This window comes from Stylophora pistillata, chromosome 3 (assembly GCF_964205215.1).
Source record: "Stylophora pistillata chromosome 3, jaStyPist1.2, whole genome shotgun sequence".
In the NCBI taxonomy this organism is placed as follows: Eukaryota; Metazoa; Cnidaria; class Anthozoa; order Scleractinia; family Pocilloporidae; genus Stylophora; species Stylophora pistillata.
The window spans coordinates 18,180,001-18,192,212 of NC_142521.1; the positions used below are offsets into that span (position 1 = coordinate 18,180,001).

Sequence of the window (12,212 nt, forward strand, 5' to 3'; positions counted from 1 at the left end):
TTGTAATAACTTTGGTTTTGGTTTTACGACACTTAGTTAAAAAGTGTTTTAAGAGTAGTTTCAGCAGCACCAAGAGACATCTTGTTTTATAAGATGTCCTCTACTCTTAGGTTGGTACCTTCAAGCAAGGACTGAAGTATGCTACGATTGGATTTCATCCACAGGACTCGACACCAACTTTTCAACTTACTAGCCAAGTGGATAGTGACAACTTAGACTTTACGACAATTTCAGTTTGTTTACTAGCCAATCTGGCCAGTGGAAATCGAAAACCATTCGCCAAAACTGAATTTAATACCAGTCTGTGGCTAGTTGGTTACCGTTAGTGTCGAGCCTTGCATCCAGTAAACTTATCGATAAGATTTATCCTATTTTTATTTTCTAGGTGGGAGAATGGAACCTTCAAGGTTTACCAAATGACGAACTCTCGGTGCAAAATGGTATTATCGTTACCAAGGCAACGCGTTTCCCTCTGCTGATAGATCCGCAAGGTCAAGGAAAAACTTGGATTAAAAACAGGGAAAAAGATAGTCAGTTACAGGTTTGAGGGCTTGATCTGTTTGGGTGAAATCACTAAAGTGACTTTTCAGGGTTGAACGGGTCGTGGAAAACCTTAATAGCCGAATCTAATTTTTCTAAGAACTCCAAAATAATGAATGTTTTTTCTTTTAAGCTGAATTCTCAAGCTGTGAGTGTGGAAAACATTTAAAATGTTTCTGGTAAAGACTATGTAGAGTTATGAAGAGTCATGGAATTTTTATAGCCTTGAAAGAGTTTGAGAATTGTTCTCACTATACAGTAACCTGTTGTTAAAGCCTATTATTTTCTCTCAACAGTTGACCTCACTGAATCACAAGTATTTCCGAAATCATCTCGAGGACAGCTTGTCGCTTGGAAGACCAATGCTCATCGAGGACGTGGGCGAAGAATTGGACCCAGCTTTGGACAACGTGTTGGAGAAGAATTTTATCAAGAGTGGAAGCACACTAAAAGTGAAAGTTGGGGACAAAGAGATTGATGTCATGAAGGGCTTTATGTTATACATCACGACGAAACTCTCTAATCCTGCATACACACCTGAGGTGAGTGACAGCTGTCAGTTACAACTGCACCCGAAATTTACTCGCTGTAATTTAAATACTTGATCCTCGCAGATTACATGCATGAATAAGAGGTATCCTCGATGTGCTTTTCGGAACACGTCTGGAGAGAAATTAGCGAGAATGGTGTAATTAAACGCGATGGTGATTAAAGCTTAGCAGCCTGATGGGGTCGTGATAAAACTTACAATGACTACGAAATCATTCTAAAAAACTTGAATATGTGTAGAAACGTAAAAATTTTCCAACGTATTTTCCTATATGCTCAATGTAATATATCTGCCACATCTAAAGGGTGAAGGGTCAGTTTGTTTCAAGACTTTGTATAGGAACGGTCATAGGGCCACCGTTTAGAGAAATAAACTAGCGTAGCCGTTTCTCCATTTTTATTTTGCTAACAGTTGGAGAGCTAGGAGTGATGTTTTCCACGAATATACGTAGATATTCCTCATTTGTATGTTTTGTTAACAGATAAGTGCTCGGACATCCATCATTGACTTCACTGTAACTATGAAGGGCCTGGAAGATCAGCTGCTTGGTCGCGTCATCCTGACTGAGAAAGCGGTAAGTTTCCTTTCTATAGACGGAACTCGAGTTCAGCCTTTTTTGTCCATTCTTCATTTTGGATCACGTTAATCATTCTAAAGAAAAAAGAATGAAGTTGTACCCCTCCCCTCCTAAAAGGAAGAGAAGAAAAGTAGTTCGTTACAGATAATTGTCACTATTGTACATCCTAAGAGGAATATTCGGAATGTAATGTAAGTTTTATCGCAAATCTCTAGGAACTGGAAGCCGAGCGAACGAAACTCATGGAGGACGTGGCTTCTAACAAAAGGAAGATGAAAGAATTGGAAGATAATTTGCTCTACAGACTTACAAGTACTCAGGTGTGAATGATTATCTATTGTGTAGTTAATGGTTTCAAACGTTTTGTTGCATCATAAACTTGGGTGTCTTTCTCGTCAACATGGGAGGGAGCGATTTCAAACATTACATTATGTTGGCTCTCCTTGTAGCTGTAATTCGTTAGGGCTAAATTTTGGGCTCAGTTCTCGGGTTCAAATTTGATATTAAAACGAAAAAATGTTTTCGGTGTTGGTTCTCGCTGTGGTTATCACTTATCCAAGGATCATTCTTGAGCTCAGTTTTATCACTAAAGCAAGTGCATCTTGATCCATACGAGCCCTGTTGCTAAGATTACTTGATCTGATTTCACTTTAGGGTTCCCTTGTGGATGACGAATCACTGATTGAGGTCCTCAGCACTACAAAGGCCACAGCAGAAGAAGTCAGTCAAAAGCTTGTTGTTGCCGCTGACACAGAGAGCAAGATCAACGGCGCAAGAGAAGAGTTTAGGCTTGGTGAGTACCTGGAACCAATGCTCGCGCAGTTGGGAGAGAATTTGAAGTATTTCTCCTTATCTTCTTTAAATTCTTTGGATGAATGAGCGACATCATCGTGAACATTTTTCCTCTCAATTTGCAAGCTGAATTTTGACAGTTTTTGAAGATTTTCGTGAATGGTCTTCTCCACCTTACAGCGGCCAAAGTATTTTCTATTTCTTATTTAGTAAATGTAAGTTTTAAGTATGGATGGATATTGTAACATATCTAATTTCGTTTCTCATATTTCAGTGGCCACCCGTGGCAGTATCCTATACTTCTTGATTGTCGAAATGAGTATGGTGAATTGTATGTACCAGACCTCACTCAAGCAATTTTTGGGATTGTTCGACAACGCCATGGCGAGGTGAGAATTTGATTTGATGGAATGCATCCCAGGCCTTTTATGTAAAACTTTCAACTTTCTTTAGAAGTTGCTTCTACGAGGCTTCTGATCAGTTGCAAAAAACAAACAACATGGTTTACTTTTTTCAGGTCTCAACCATCCCCCATTACCGCCAAGAGGATACACAACATCATAGATTACTTGACGTACGAAGTGTGGAGGTACTCGTGCCGTGGTCTGTTTGAGAATCACAAGTTTCTGTTTACGCTTCTCCTTGCCCTCAAGATTGATCTACAGAATAAGAAGGTCAGTATTATTGAAAAGGTGCTTCTTTCGCATTCGACTTAAGAGTGTACTGATTTCGATTTAAGCTTCGAGGGGGCTTTACCGTTGTAGAAATAGCCTCCCGTAAACAAGAAGGGGGATGGAAAGATTCAAAATGGTAAGGTATAATATTCAAGACTGAGTTTCTATGTAATAAGCGTCCTGCAAACTGTTAGTATCCACAATGCTTCCTTTAAAGGGTAGCGAGAAAGATGGTAAATTTTGAGAACGACCGTGGAGTAGTGAACAACTATTCCAGGAACGCGCGTTGGACAAGGGAGCTTGAGAAAAGGACAATTTATGAATTTGACCACACGATGAGGAAACTTTTACGGAGGATAAATTTAGAGTATGAAAACCTTTGCCAAAACTGAAAGAATGTCTCTAAAAGCTTAACTGCCCTTAAGTTAAGCAAGGTTGCTGGTAGGGAGCGGACGAATGCTATGTCATAACAGGTGATTGTGTTCCACAGGTAAAACACAGCGAGTTCATGACACTTATCAAAGGTGGAGCTTCTTTAGACCTGAAAGCTGTCCAGCCAAAGCCTTGTAGATGGATTACAGATATGACCTGGTTGAACTTGGTGGAACTTAGTAAACTGCCGCAATTCTCAGACATACTGAATCAGGTACAGATCGTTTAGCTGCTACTTCACATAGAGCCATCTTGAAAAAATCTAGCTTAAGTTTTCAAGTTGGTTATTTACAACTTTGCCACCGTTAAAGGAAACCTCCACCAACGAAACAAAATTGTCGGCACAAATGGAAATAAAGTCTTCAGTCAGGTAAAAAATCAAAATAGATATTGGCTATTTTTTTCGGAATTTTGCCTGTGGCGCTTAACAGGTGCTACTAGTATCCGCGTGATCTCCTTGGAACTCAGCGGAAAAAGTGGAAACCATATCACGTCAAACGATCCAAAATGGTACCTGCCCTGAATTTCAAGCATAAAAGGAGCTTGAATTTGTGTCCAGTTTTTATAAATTTTGGTTCTTGCTTCGCAACTGTATTTTTAGCGACTCTTCATTTTACCAGACGTTTTCAATAGTTTAACGCCAACATGTGTGACCCGCTGCGTCAGTACGAGGAAAATAGGAGCATTTCTTTTGTACTAATATCATCAATTTTATTTGTGCAAATTAATTAACTTCCAGATCGCTCGTAACGAAAAACAGTGGAAAAACTGGTTTGACAAGGATGCACCTGAAGAAGCGGACATTCCTGATGGATATGCAAACTCGTTGGACACGTTTAGAAAACTCCTGCTTATCAGGTTTGGTATTACCCAAGGAACTTATATTTTTTTGGAAAAATCAATTTGGTAATATAGAAAACGGCTCTTTCAAAAATACCGTAAGCATGTTGAAAAAACAAAGGCAAAAGAAAACAGAAACAAAACCAGAAAGCAGACAAAAGTCAAAAAGTTGTAAATAAGCAATTTGCTCGCGGATATGCTTGGAGATGATAATTATCTTGAGTTTATCTCATTTGTCCTGTGGGTGGTAATAAAGGAATTGATGCGAATTGGGAGACTAATAAAGGCATTTACAGAAATTTGTAGACTGAAAACTTTAGGCGTCAAACGAACTGCCCCTCAGATATCAAATAAGCACTACTTGTAACTGAGTTACGAAAGCTATTACCTGGAGTGTGGCAGGTTTTATTGGTTGCCTTGATCTTCGTTCGGATATTTGATAACAGTGTCTAAAAATTAGTTTGTGTTTACACATGTGAATGCCAAGTTACGAGCTAATACTCACAGATAATGGTTTTCACGACTTTCACTCAAATCATTAGATCTTGGTGTCCCGACCGAACCATGGCGCAGGCGCGGAAGTTCATCGCTGAGTCTATGGGACCCAACTACGCTGAGAACGTTATCCTCGATTTGGAGAAGACTTGGGAAGAGAGTGATAACAAAACACCGCTGATTAACTTTCTGTCCATGGGCTCAGATCCGACAAGCCAGATTGAAAACCTTGCCAAGAGACACAAGTTCGGTAAGGAACAAAGGAGACATTCAGGGTTTCAACAAAATTTTAGCACGGATTTCATTTTTGAACTGGGATACATTAGAGCATAAGAGGGTCAATTCTAGATATCAAATCTATGACAATTTTACTCCAAAAACAATCTCACCCATTTTGGTTTTTTTTAGATTGTTCAGTTTTCTGGAATCCTTTTAGGATCTAGTATTTTATTTCAGGGTTGACATCCCATACGATGTCAAAATTAGTTTGGAATATGCGAGGTACATGTGCCATCATTATAGGGATATCAGACACGCTAAACTTGGACCTAGAAGTAACTTGAGTGGGATTTCCTTTGGAATTAATTTTCTCTTGAATCGGAAAGAAACCAAGAAGAGTAAAAATTGTGCCCTTAGATGTTACACAGCTTGTCCTAAAACTAATTTATTTTCCTTCTCAAATGCAGATTGCCGTGCCATTTCCATGGGACAAGGACAAGAAATTCACGCTAGGAAACTAGTCGGACAGTTCATGCAAACGGTATGTATCCAGCCTGCGAATGATGCTTTACAACTTCTTAAGCAGACACTATCAAGACATAGAACAAGGGGTTACTCGCACGATTTTTTCTTGGCATGGCTCCCGTCATTCTAGTTCATGCAGAACTTATATTTGTATGGAGAGTCGCTGGTTATACAATGAAAAGTGGGGTTTTGGGTGCGTCACTTCACGTGGTATGTAGCTAGCTTAGCTTTCATTGACTAATGGTTGCAGTGATTTTCCGTTCAATGCAAATCTCTTCTGGAATTTATGGTGTGATTATAAGGAAGAGGTCTACAGACCATGTGCTACAGGAAATGACAACAGACGTTCGAGGACAACCTGTTTATTAAAATTTATTGTCTGTCGTTTTAGGGCGGATGGGCTCTTCTTCAGAACTGTCACCTTGGTTTGGAGTTCCTGGATGAGCTCATGGATACCGTTGTAGACACTGAGCAGGTTCACGACGGGTTCAGATTGTGGATGACCACAGAGGAACATGTTCACTTTCCCATTGGCCTCCTGCAGGTTTGTGGGCGAACCTATATTGCCATCTTTTCTCACATTCCTTCCTCTTTTAAAAGCCGGTTTGCTTCGTTTTCGTTGGAAACAAAGACTTTCTGTGGCAGTGGAAGATTTAGAAGAAAACGATGCATACGCACTAAAATTTAGATTGCCACAGCCTTTCAAAATAAACAAATTCAAATGGTTAGATCATGGGAAAGTATTTCATTCGTAGTTTTTAAAGAATTGTATGCCAAACAACTCACGGTCATGTTTTCATTTCATAAATGAAATTGACAGATGTCAATAAAATTCACCAATGAGCCTCCCCAGGGACTTCGAGCTGGACTCAAACGAACCTATAATGGTGAGTTGGTTTGGTATACTCCTTTCTGATCTTACTTTCCTAAACTACTCTCGTAAATGGTTCTTAACTGCCGATAATTCACTGTGTTTGCAGGAATCAGTCAAGACCAACTGGATGTCAGTAACCTTCTTCAGTGGAAACCGATGTTGTATGGTGTGGCTTTTCTCCATTCAACCGTTCAGGTAAGAATCTAAGTTTTCTCATTTATTACGTTTGAAGTTGTTAGCTGTTCTCAGTTCCAGTACTAGTAAAGCTGGCACCTTAATATTTTGTTTTTCTGTTTGTGAAATGTTTCTTCCAACTCGAGGGTTCTTCCTTTCACTTTCAGTGAACTAGTGTGTTAGCTTGACAATGTGGATTACATTGACACTTGCTCCATATCTGTAGAGAAAGATAAAGTCATAGAATATGCAAAACAGGCTTTTTAAGGCGGGCATCGTCAATCCTTTTTCCAACCAAAAGGAACACGCCCTCTTCTTAAATGTAGCATGTTGCTGATACTGAAATATTAATGCCCAACGTTTTTGAAGGAATCAAAAATACGTCAACTCTTAATTTATTTTTATTGGCTTAAAAGTACGTCGCTACTTTCAAGAAAACTTTTCTATCTTTTTTCTTCAGGAGCGCCGAAAGTACGGGCCTTTAGGATGGAATATACCATACGAATTTAACCAAGCAGACTTTACGGCCAGTGTGCAGTTTGTTCAAAATCATCTGGACGACATGGACATCAAAAAGGGCGTGTCTTGGAACACAGTGCGGTACATGTTGGGAGAGGTGCAGTATGGAGGAAGAGTTACAGATGACTTCGACAAACGACTGCTGAACACCTTTGCCAAGGTTTTTGACATTTTTTACTTTCCCTTGAACCTGAGTTCAGGCGGGCTTTGAATCTCTGTGCATGACATCATTCTAGACTCTAAGTGAGTCTGTGTTTTTTTCCAAAGTTATGTCTAGCTAGATTTATTTACTCTTGACAAGGTTGTACCTGGAGTATCAAACGATTAGTGATCATAACAATAACTTTAAGATTTATTAATACTCTGATACAGTCACCGATTCACAAGGGCTGAGACAGATCTTAAACCTCCGATATTGCTTATCGTTCTTCTGGTTCTTAACCACTTTCAACATGAAGGTAGAAACTTATCTACGTCCTATTCAGAACACACGCATCTACTGCCGTAATAATACACAAATGGCCGAATGGCAGAAAGCAAAAAAGTTAAGTTCTTGCCATTTGGCGTGCAAGTAAACCTGGCCCTAAATCGCTATTTCGTTGCTGATTCCTTTACAGGTTTGGTTTAGTGAATCGATGTTTCAGCAAAGCTTCAACTTCTACAAAGGTTACACCATTCCAAAGTGTACTTCAGTACCGCAGTATATGGACTACATTGACACTCTTCCCCTTGTGGACTCCCCTGAGGTGTTTGGTCTTCATCCTAACGCAGACATCACGTGAGTTATGTCTAATACATCAAATATATTTTCACCATCGTTGTTGCAGTCTAGTGTCTGTTCATTATACATTCAAGAAACCGTATTTCGCGATCGCAAGAGGTATATAAAAATCTATTGATGGCAACTATTTTTTTTTTCGATATCCGAGGAACTGTTTGTCTGTTAAAGACACCCTTATTCTTCTCGATTTGTTCTAGTTACCAGAGTAACCTGGCCAAATCTTGCCTGGACACTATTCTCAGCATTCAACCGAAAGATAGCTCTGGTGGCGGAGGAGAAACCCGCGAGGCTGTTGTCCAGCGGTTGGCTGATGACATGCTTGATAAGCTACCTGAAAACTACATTGCGCATGAGGTGAGCTGAATTACTGCCGTTTCTTAACACTTTGAATATTGTACGGATTGCAATTTTTGTTTTCTATTTGCGGGATTTCATGAACAGAAATGGTGAAGTGGTGAGAAAAAATCCAACACCTTGTAAACCCTTTCTTATCAGCAAATATATTATCAGGAATGAAGTGACCTTTCCAATTACCATCTTTCTAGCGTAATAACTCGATTTGCAAGTTACGACTTGCAAGATGCCTGTTCATGGTAAACTCGCTTTTGTCTAAACCGATCCTGTTGTCTTTCAATGGTCTCCGTTTGCCATCACGTGGCATCAGTTTGGCATCACGTTTGTGCACGTGTTTCAGGAAAACATGTTGCTATCAGTGTAAATCTTGGCTCTGGATTACAGGATAGAGTGTTTTATCTTTAAGATAACTTTCACATAGCTCGACGCGAGAAATGTGAATTGCGGTGTTTGTAGGGTTGACTTGAAGAAGTATGTTTATATTCTCATATTGTTAACAAATAGCAATTGAATGTCCGAATTTATTTCGGAAGTTTCTACGCTTGTCTTTGAAAAGTAGTAACAGGTATTCTTCGATATTAGGTCAAATCTAGACTACAGAAAATGGGCGCTCTTTCTCCGATGAATATTTTCTTGAGGCAAGAAATTGACCGAATGCAAAGGGTAATAACCGCTGTACGGCAGACACTGACGGACCTTAAACTTGCCATCGATGGAACTATTATTATGAGCGAGGTAGGTTTTGTACGTTCTGACTAATGTGTTCATTTTGAAATAATGGATTTCCTATCTTTCAGTGTAGTAATATTGACAATTTTACGGGAGATGAACATGCAGCGCTGCACTAGTATCGTGTAAATGCTAGAGTGATTCAATTGATTTACCAACAAATAAACTGTACTGCCTGTAAAAAGAACGAGAAATTCAAATTCTGTCTATCAATGCTGTCAATCGATGCTGTGAAGAATTCTTCGTTAATTACACGGTTAGAAACTGTGTTCATCTACCGTTGAATGAAGGAGCACGCACAAGTCTCAACCAATAGCCCATTTCCAAATTACCCTTGGCTTCATTTTTCAAACGCATCCTGGTGCTCATCCTTTCATATGTTAATCCTTTTTCATTCACATGCAAATTAAACTCATTTTCACAAGAATGGTTGAGCACCAGGCCTCGTTTTGAAAAAGAGGTAATTAGGAAATGGGCTATTTAGAATGGCGTTTTTGCATAATAATGAATACAGTTTTGTGAGCAAATGAGATTACAGATTTCTTTGATTTTTTTAATGGGACTTAGATATTGTTTTATTGTTATGGGAAATACAAACGCAGTTACTTTTTTTCCTCTCTTTGTTCCTACTTGCTTTGTTTGTGAAGACTCCAACATCGAATGAGTTATTCACAAAGCTTATTCATTTCATTCTTTTTTTCGCCCACGTTGTTGCTCCCTTTCAGACTCTCAGAGATTCGCTTGATTGTATGTACGATGCCCGAATTCCTACTCACTGGAAAAAGGTATGTTAAAACGAGGGAAGCGTTGTTAATGTTTACAAGGGCGAATAAGTTTTAAACGCCATCACTCGTCGAGCGATTTTGGCGCTAATCCACTAGCTTAAATTCACTTTCTTCTGCGATTTTTTCGCAAATCTACCAGTGCTTAAAGTGGCAAGTTGACTGTGTACGGAGTTTATACCGCAGCAAAGAAAAACAACTGCACGCCAAAAACGTTTTATTAAACAGTTAGACTATGTTTTTGAGATTTCCATCGGGTGATTGTTGACGAGAATGGAGCCCGAATCAACTCTCTTGCCTAAAAAACGAAGAGCGAATGATCCAATTGGTGTTATATGAATGACTATTCCTTTAAAACTTGCCAATAAGACAGGCTCATGTTATTATAGGAAAATTTTAAAAAAATAGGCCCCGCCACTTGCACCCATTTCACTCTCTATCGTTCAGGGAGTTGATAGCGAATAGTTTTGCAAATTAGTCGATCTCAAAGGTTTGGTCACCAAGCATACAACTGTTCAATTGAGTATTTGTTGTCTCTTTAACTCACCCTAGTTGTTGCCAATTTAGTTATGGTCTTTTTCACCTTTGTGTCACTCCAGATATCATGGGAATCCTCCACGCTCGGATTTTGGTACACAGAACTGTTGGAAAGAAATAACCAGTTTAGAAGCTGGTGTTTTGAAGGAAGACCCAATGTGTTTTGGATGACAGGATTCTTTAACCCACAAGGATTCCTAACCGCCATGAGACAGGTAAAGATTGCGGGACGTCATCTCAGGCTTATGTCGATTTACTCAACGCTGTTAAACAGACATTTAAGTGTTGTTCACTTCTCACTTACCAGCCCAGCGAAGATTTCATCCAGACCTAACAACCTCACAGTCACTACTTGGATTTTCTTAGCTACTTCCGTTGCCTGTGTGGGTTTAAAGGAAAAGGTTGGCCATGAGCCAACAGGCTCATCCCTTCAAAGAACAAATAAACAAATAAGCTGAAGCAAATTGCCCAAAAACAAAAGCAACCAAATTGGAAGAAAACAGAGACAAACAAACAAAAACACTTATATTGATGCAACTAGAGCTGTTGGGGAGAGCAAATGATAGCTTTCCACCGGTCTAAAGATTTCCGTTTTTTGTTTTGTTTTTGTTTTTGTTTTTTTAATATTTTATTGTCCTCTGTATTTATATATTTATTTATTTCGTTTTCTTCAGCCATGGGTGTTTTGTTATTCGCGGACGCACCTCAACACTAACGGGCCATTGTAGCCTATCAGCCAAATTCACAATCAAGAACCCTCACAAACTTCCATATTCTTAGATGAGCTTGCAAAGAGAAAATTTGAACACTAGATGTGAATCAATCCATAAAAATTTCTTAGCAGCCACTATTGTCGTTTTGCAGGAAGTGACGCGCGCGCACAAGGGATGGGCCTTGGACTGTGTGGTTCTCCACAATGACGTCACACGGTTCTTTAAGGATGACATCGCTCAGCCGCCAGCAGAAGGGGTATATGTGCACGGGCTTTACCTTGATGGTGCTGGGTGGGACCGGAGAGGCTGTAAACTGGTGGAACCCACGCAGAAGGTCCTTTTTACGTCTATGCCAGTCATTCACATCTATGCAATCAATATAACAGCTGGACGTGATGCCCGGATGTACCAGTGTCCGATATACAAGAAGCCCAAGAGAACAGATTTGACGTACATTGCAAGCGTGGACTTAAAAACCAATCAGAATCCAGATCACTGGATTTTACGCGGTGTGGCTTTATTGTGCGACATCAAGTAAAAGTTGGTTTATCCGCAATTCCATGTGGTAGACGATGACTTTTGTGTTACTAAACGTACATTAGTTGTAGAAACTATCCTCTGATGTAATTAACTGTGTGACATCACACTGTGTGCCGTGTCATACAACACAACAATCCCTTTCAGAACACCACTATATTATATTCAAAGATTTTCATAGAGTATATAGTTTTTCAAATTTTATTTATTGACTCAACTTTTTATCTTATGCACAAAGATTCAATATGATAACATGTTTTAATCACATCCTACTGTTGACCTACATTTGAACCAATTATTATTTTAAGTCTCGATTAATGAATTTTCCTCTTCTACCAAAAGGTAAACACTATCAAGTAGCGAATGTCGCGATTCATAACTAAACTTCCTAAAATCTAAGTAATTTCTTTGAGAGGGGAAAATCTTGTAGAATAAACGTGATTTCTTCAGTTACGTTTGATACTTGTTTTGTAAAACCTTGCGTGAATAAAACACCGTATAGCTTGTTGTTTATTTACAGCATTGGGTGCTTTAAAATTCGGTTGCTGCTGCGGAGAGAAAAATGGTA

General features: G+C 39.3%; 1 protein-coding gene across 1 annotated transcript in view; it reads left to right on the forward strand.

Annotated features, from left to right (window-relative positions):
* Positions 1-12,157, forward strand: part of LOC111343063 (dynein axonemal heavy chain 5) — a 50,970-nt gene extending 38,813 nt beyond the window's left edge. The window contains exons 58-78 of the mRNA XM_088752034.1: positions 386-541; positions 837-1,082; positions 1,572-1,664; positions 1,883-1,987; positions 2,322-2,460; positions 2,734-2,848; positions 2,977-3,133; positions 3,624-3,779; positions 4,305-4,423; positions 4,948-5,150; positions 5,587-5,660; positions 6,036-6,188; positions 6,465-6,531; positions 6,625-6,713; positions 7,153-7,371; positions 7,829-7,989; positions 8,190-8,346; positions 8,929-9,081; positions 9,801-9,860; positions 10,457-10,609; positions 11,259-12,157. Coding sequence (XP_088608160.1) covers positions 386-541; positions 837-1,082; positions 1,572-1,664; positions 1,883-1,987; positions 2,322-2,460; positions 2,734-2,848; positions 2,977-3,133; positions 3,624-3,779; positions 4,305-4,423; positions 4,948-5,150; positions 5,587-5,660; positions 6,036-6,188; positions 6,465-6,531; positions 6,625-6,713; positions 7,153-7,371; positions 7,829-7,989; positions 8,190-8,346; positions 8,929-9,081; positions 9,801-9,860; positions 10,457-10,609; positions 11,259-11,645 — 3,162 coding nt within the window. The 3' untranslated portion in view covers positions 11,646-12,157. The remainder of the gene's footprint in view (positions 1-385; positions 542-836; positions 1,083-1,571; positions 1,665-1,882; positions 1,988-2,321; positions 2,461-2,733; positions 2,849-2,976; positions 3,134-3,623; positions 3,780-4,304; positions 4,424-4,947; positions 5,151-5,586; positions 5,661-6,035; positions 6,189-6,464; positions 6,532-6,624; positions 6,714-7,152; positions 7,372-7,828; positions 7,990-8,189; positions 8,347-8,928; positions 9,082-9,800; positions 9,861-10,456; positions 10,610-11,258) is intronic.
* The last annotated feature ends 55 nt before the right edge of the window (positions 12,158-12,212 follow it).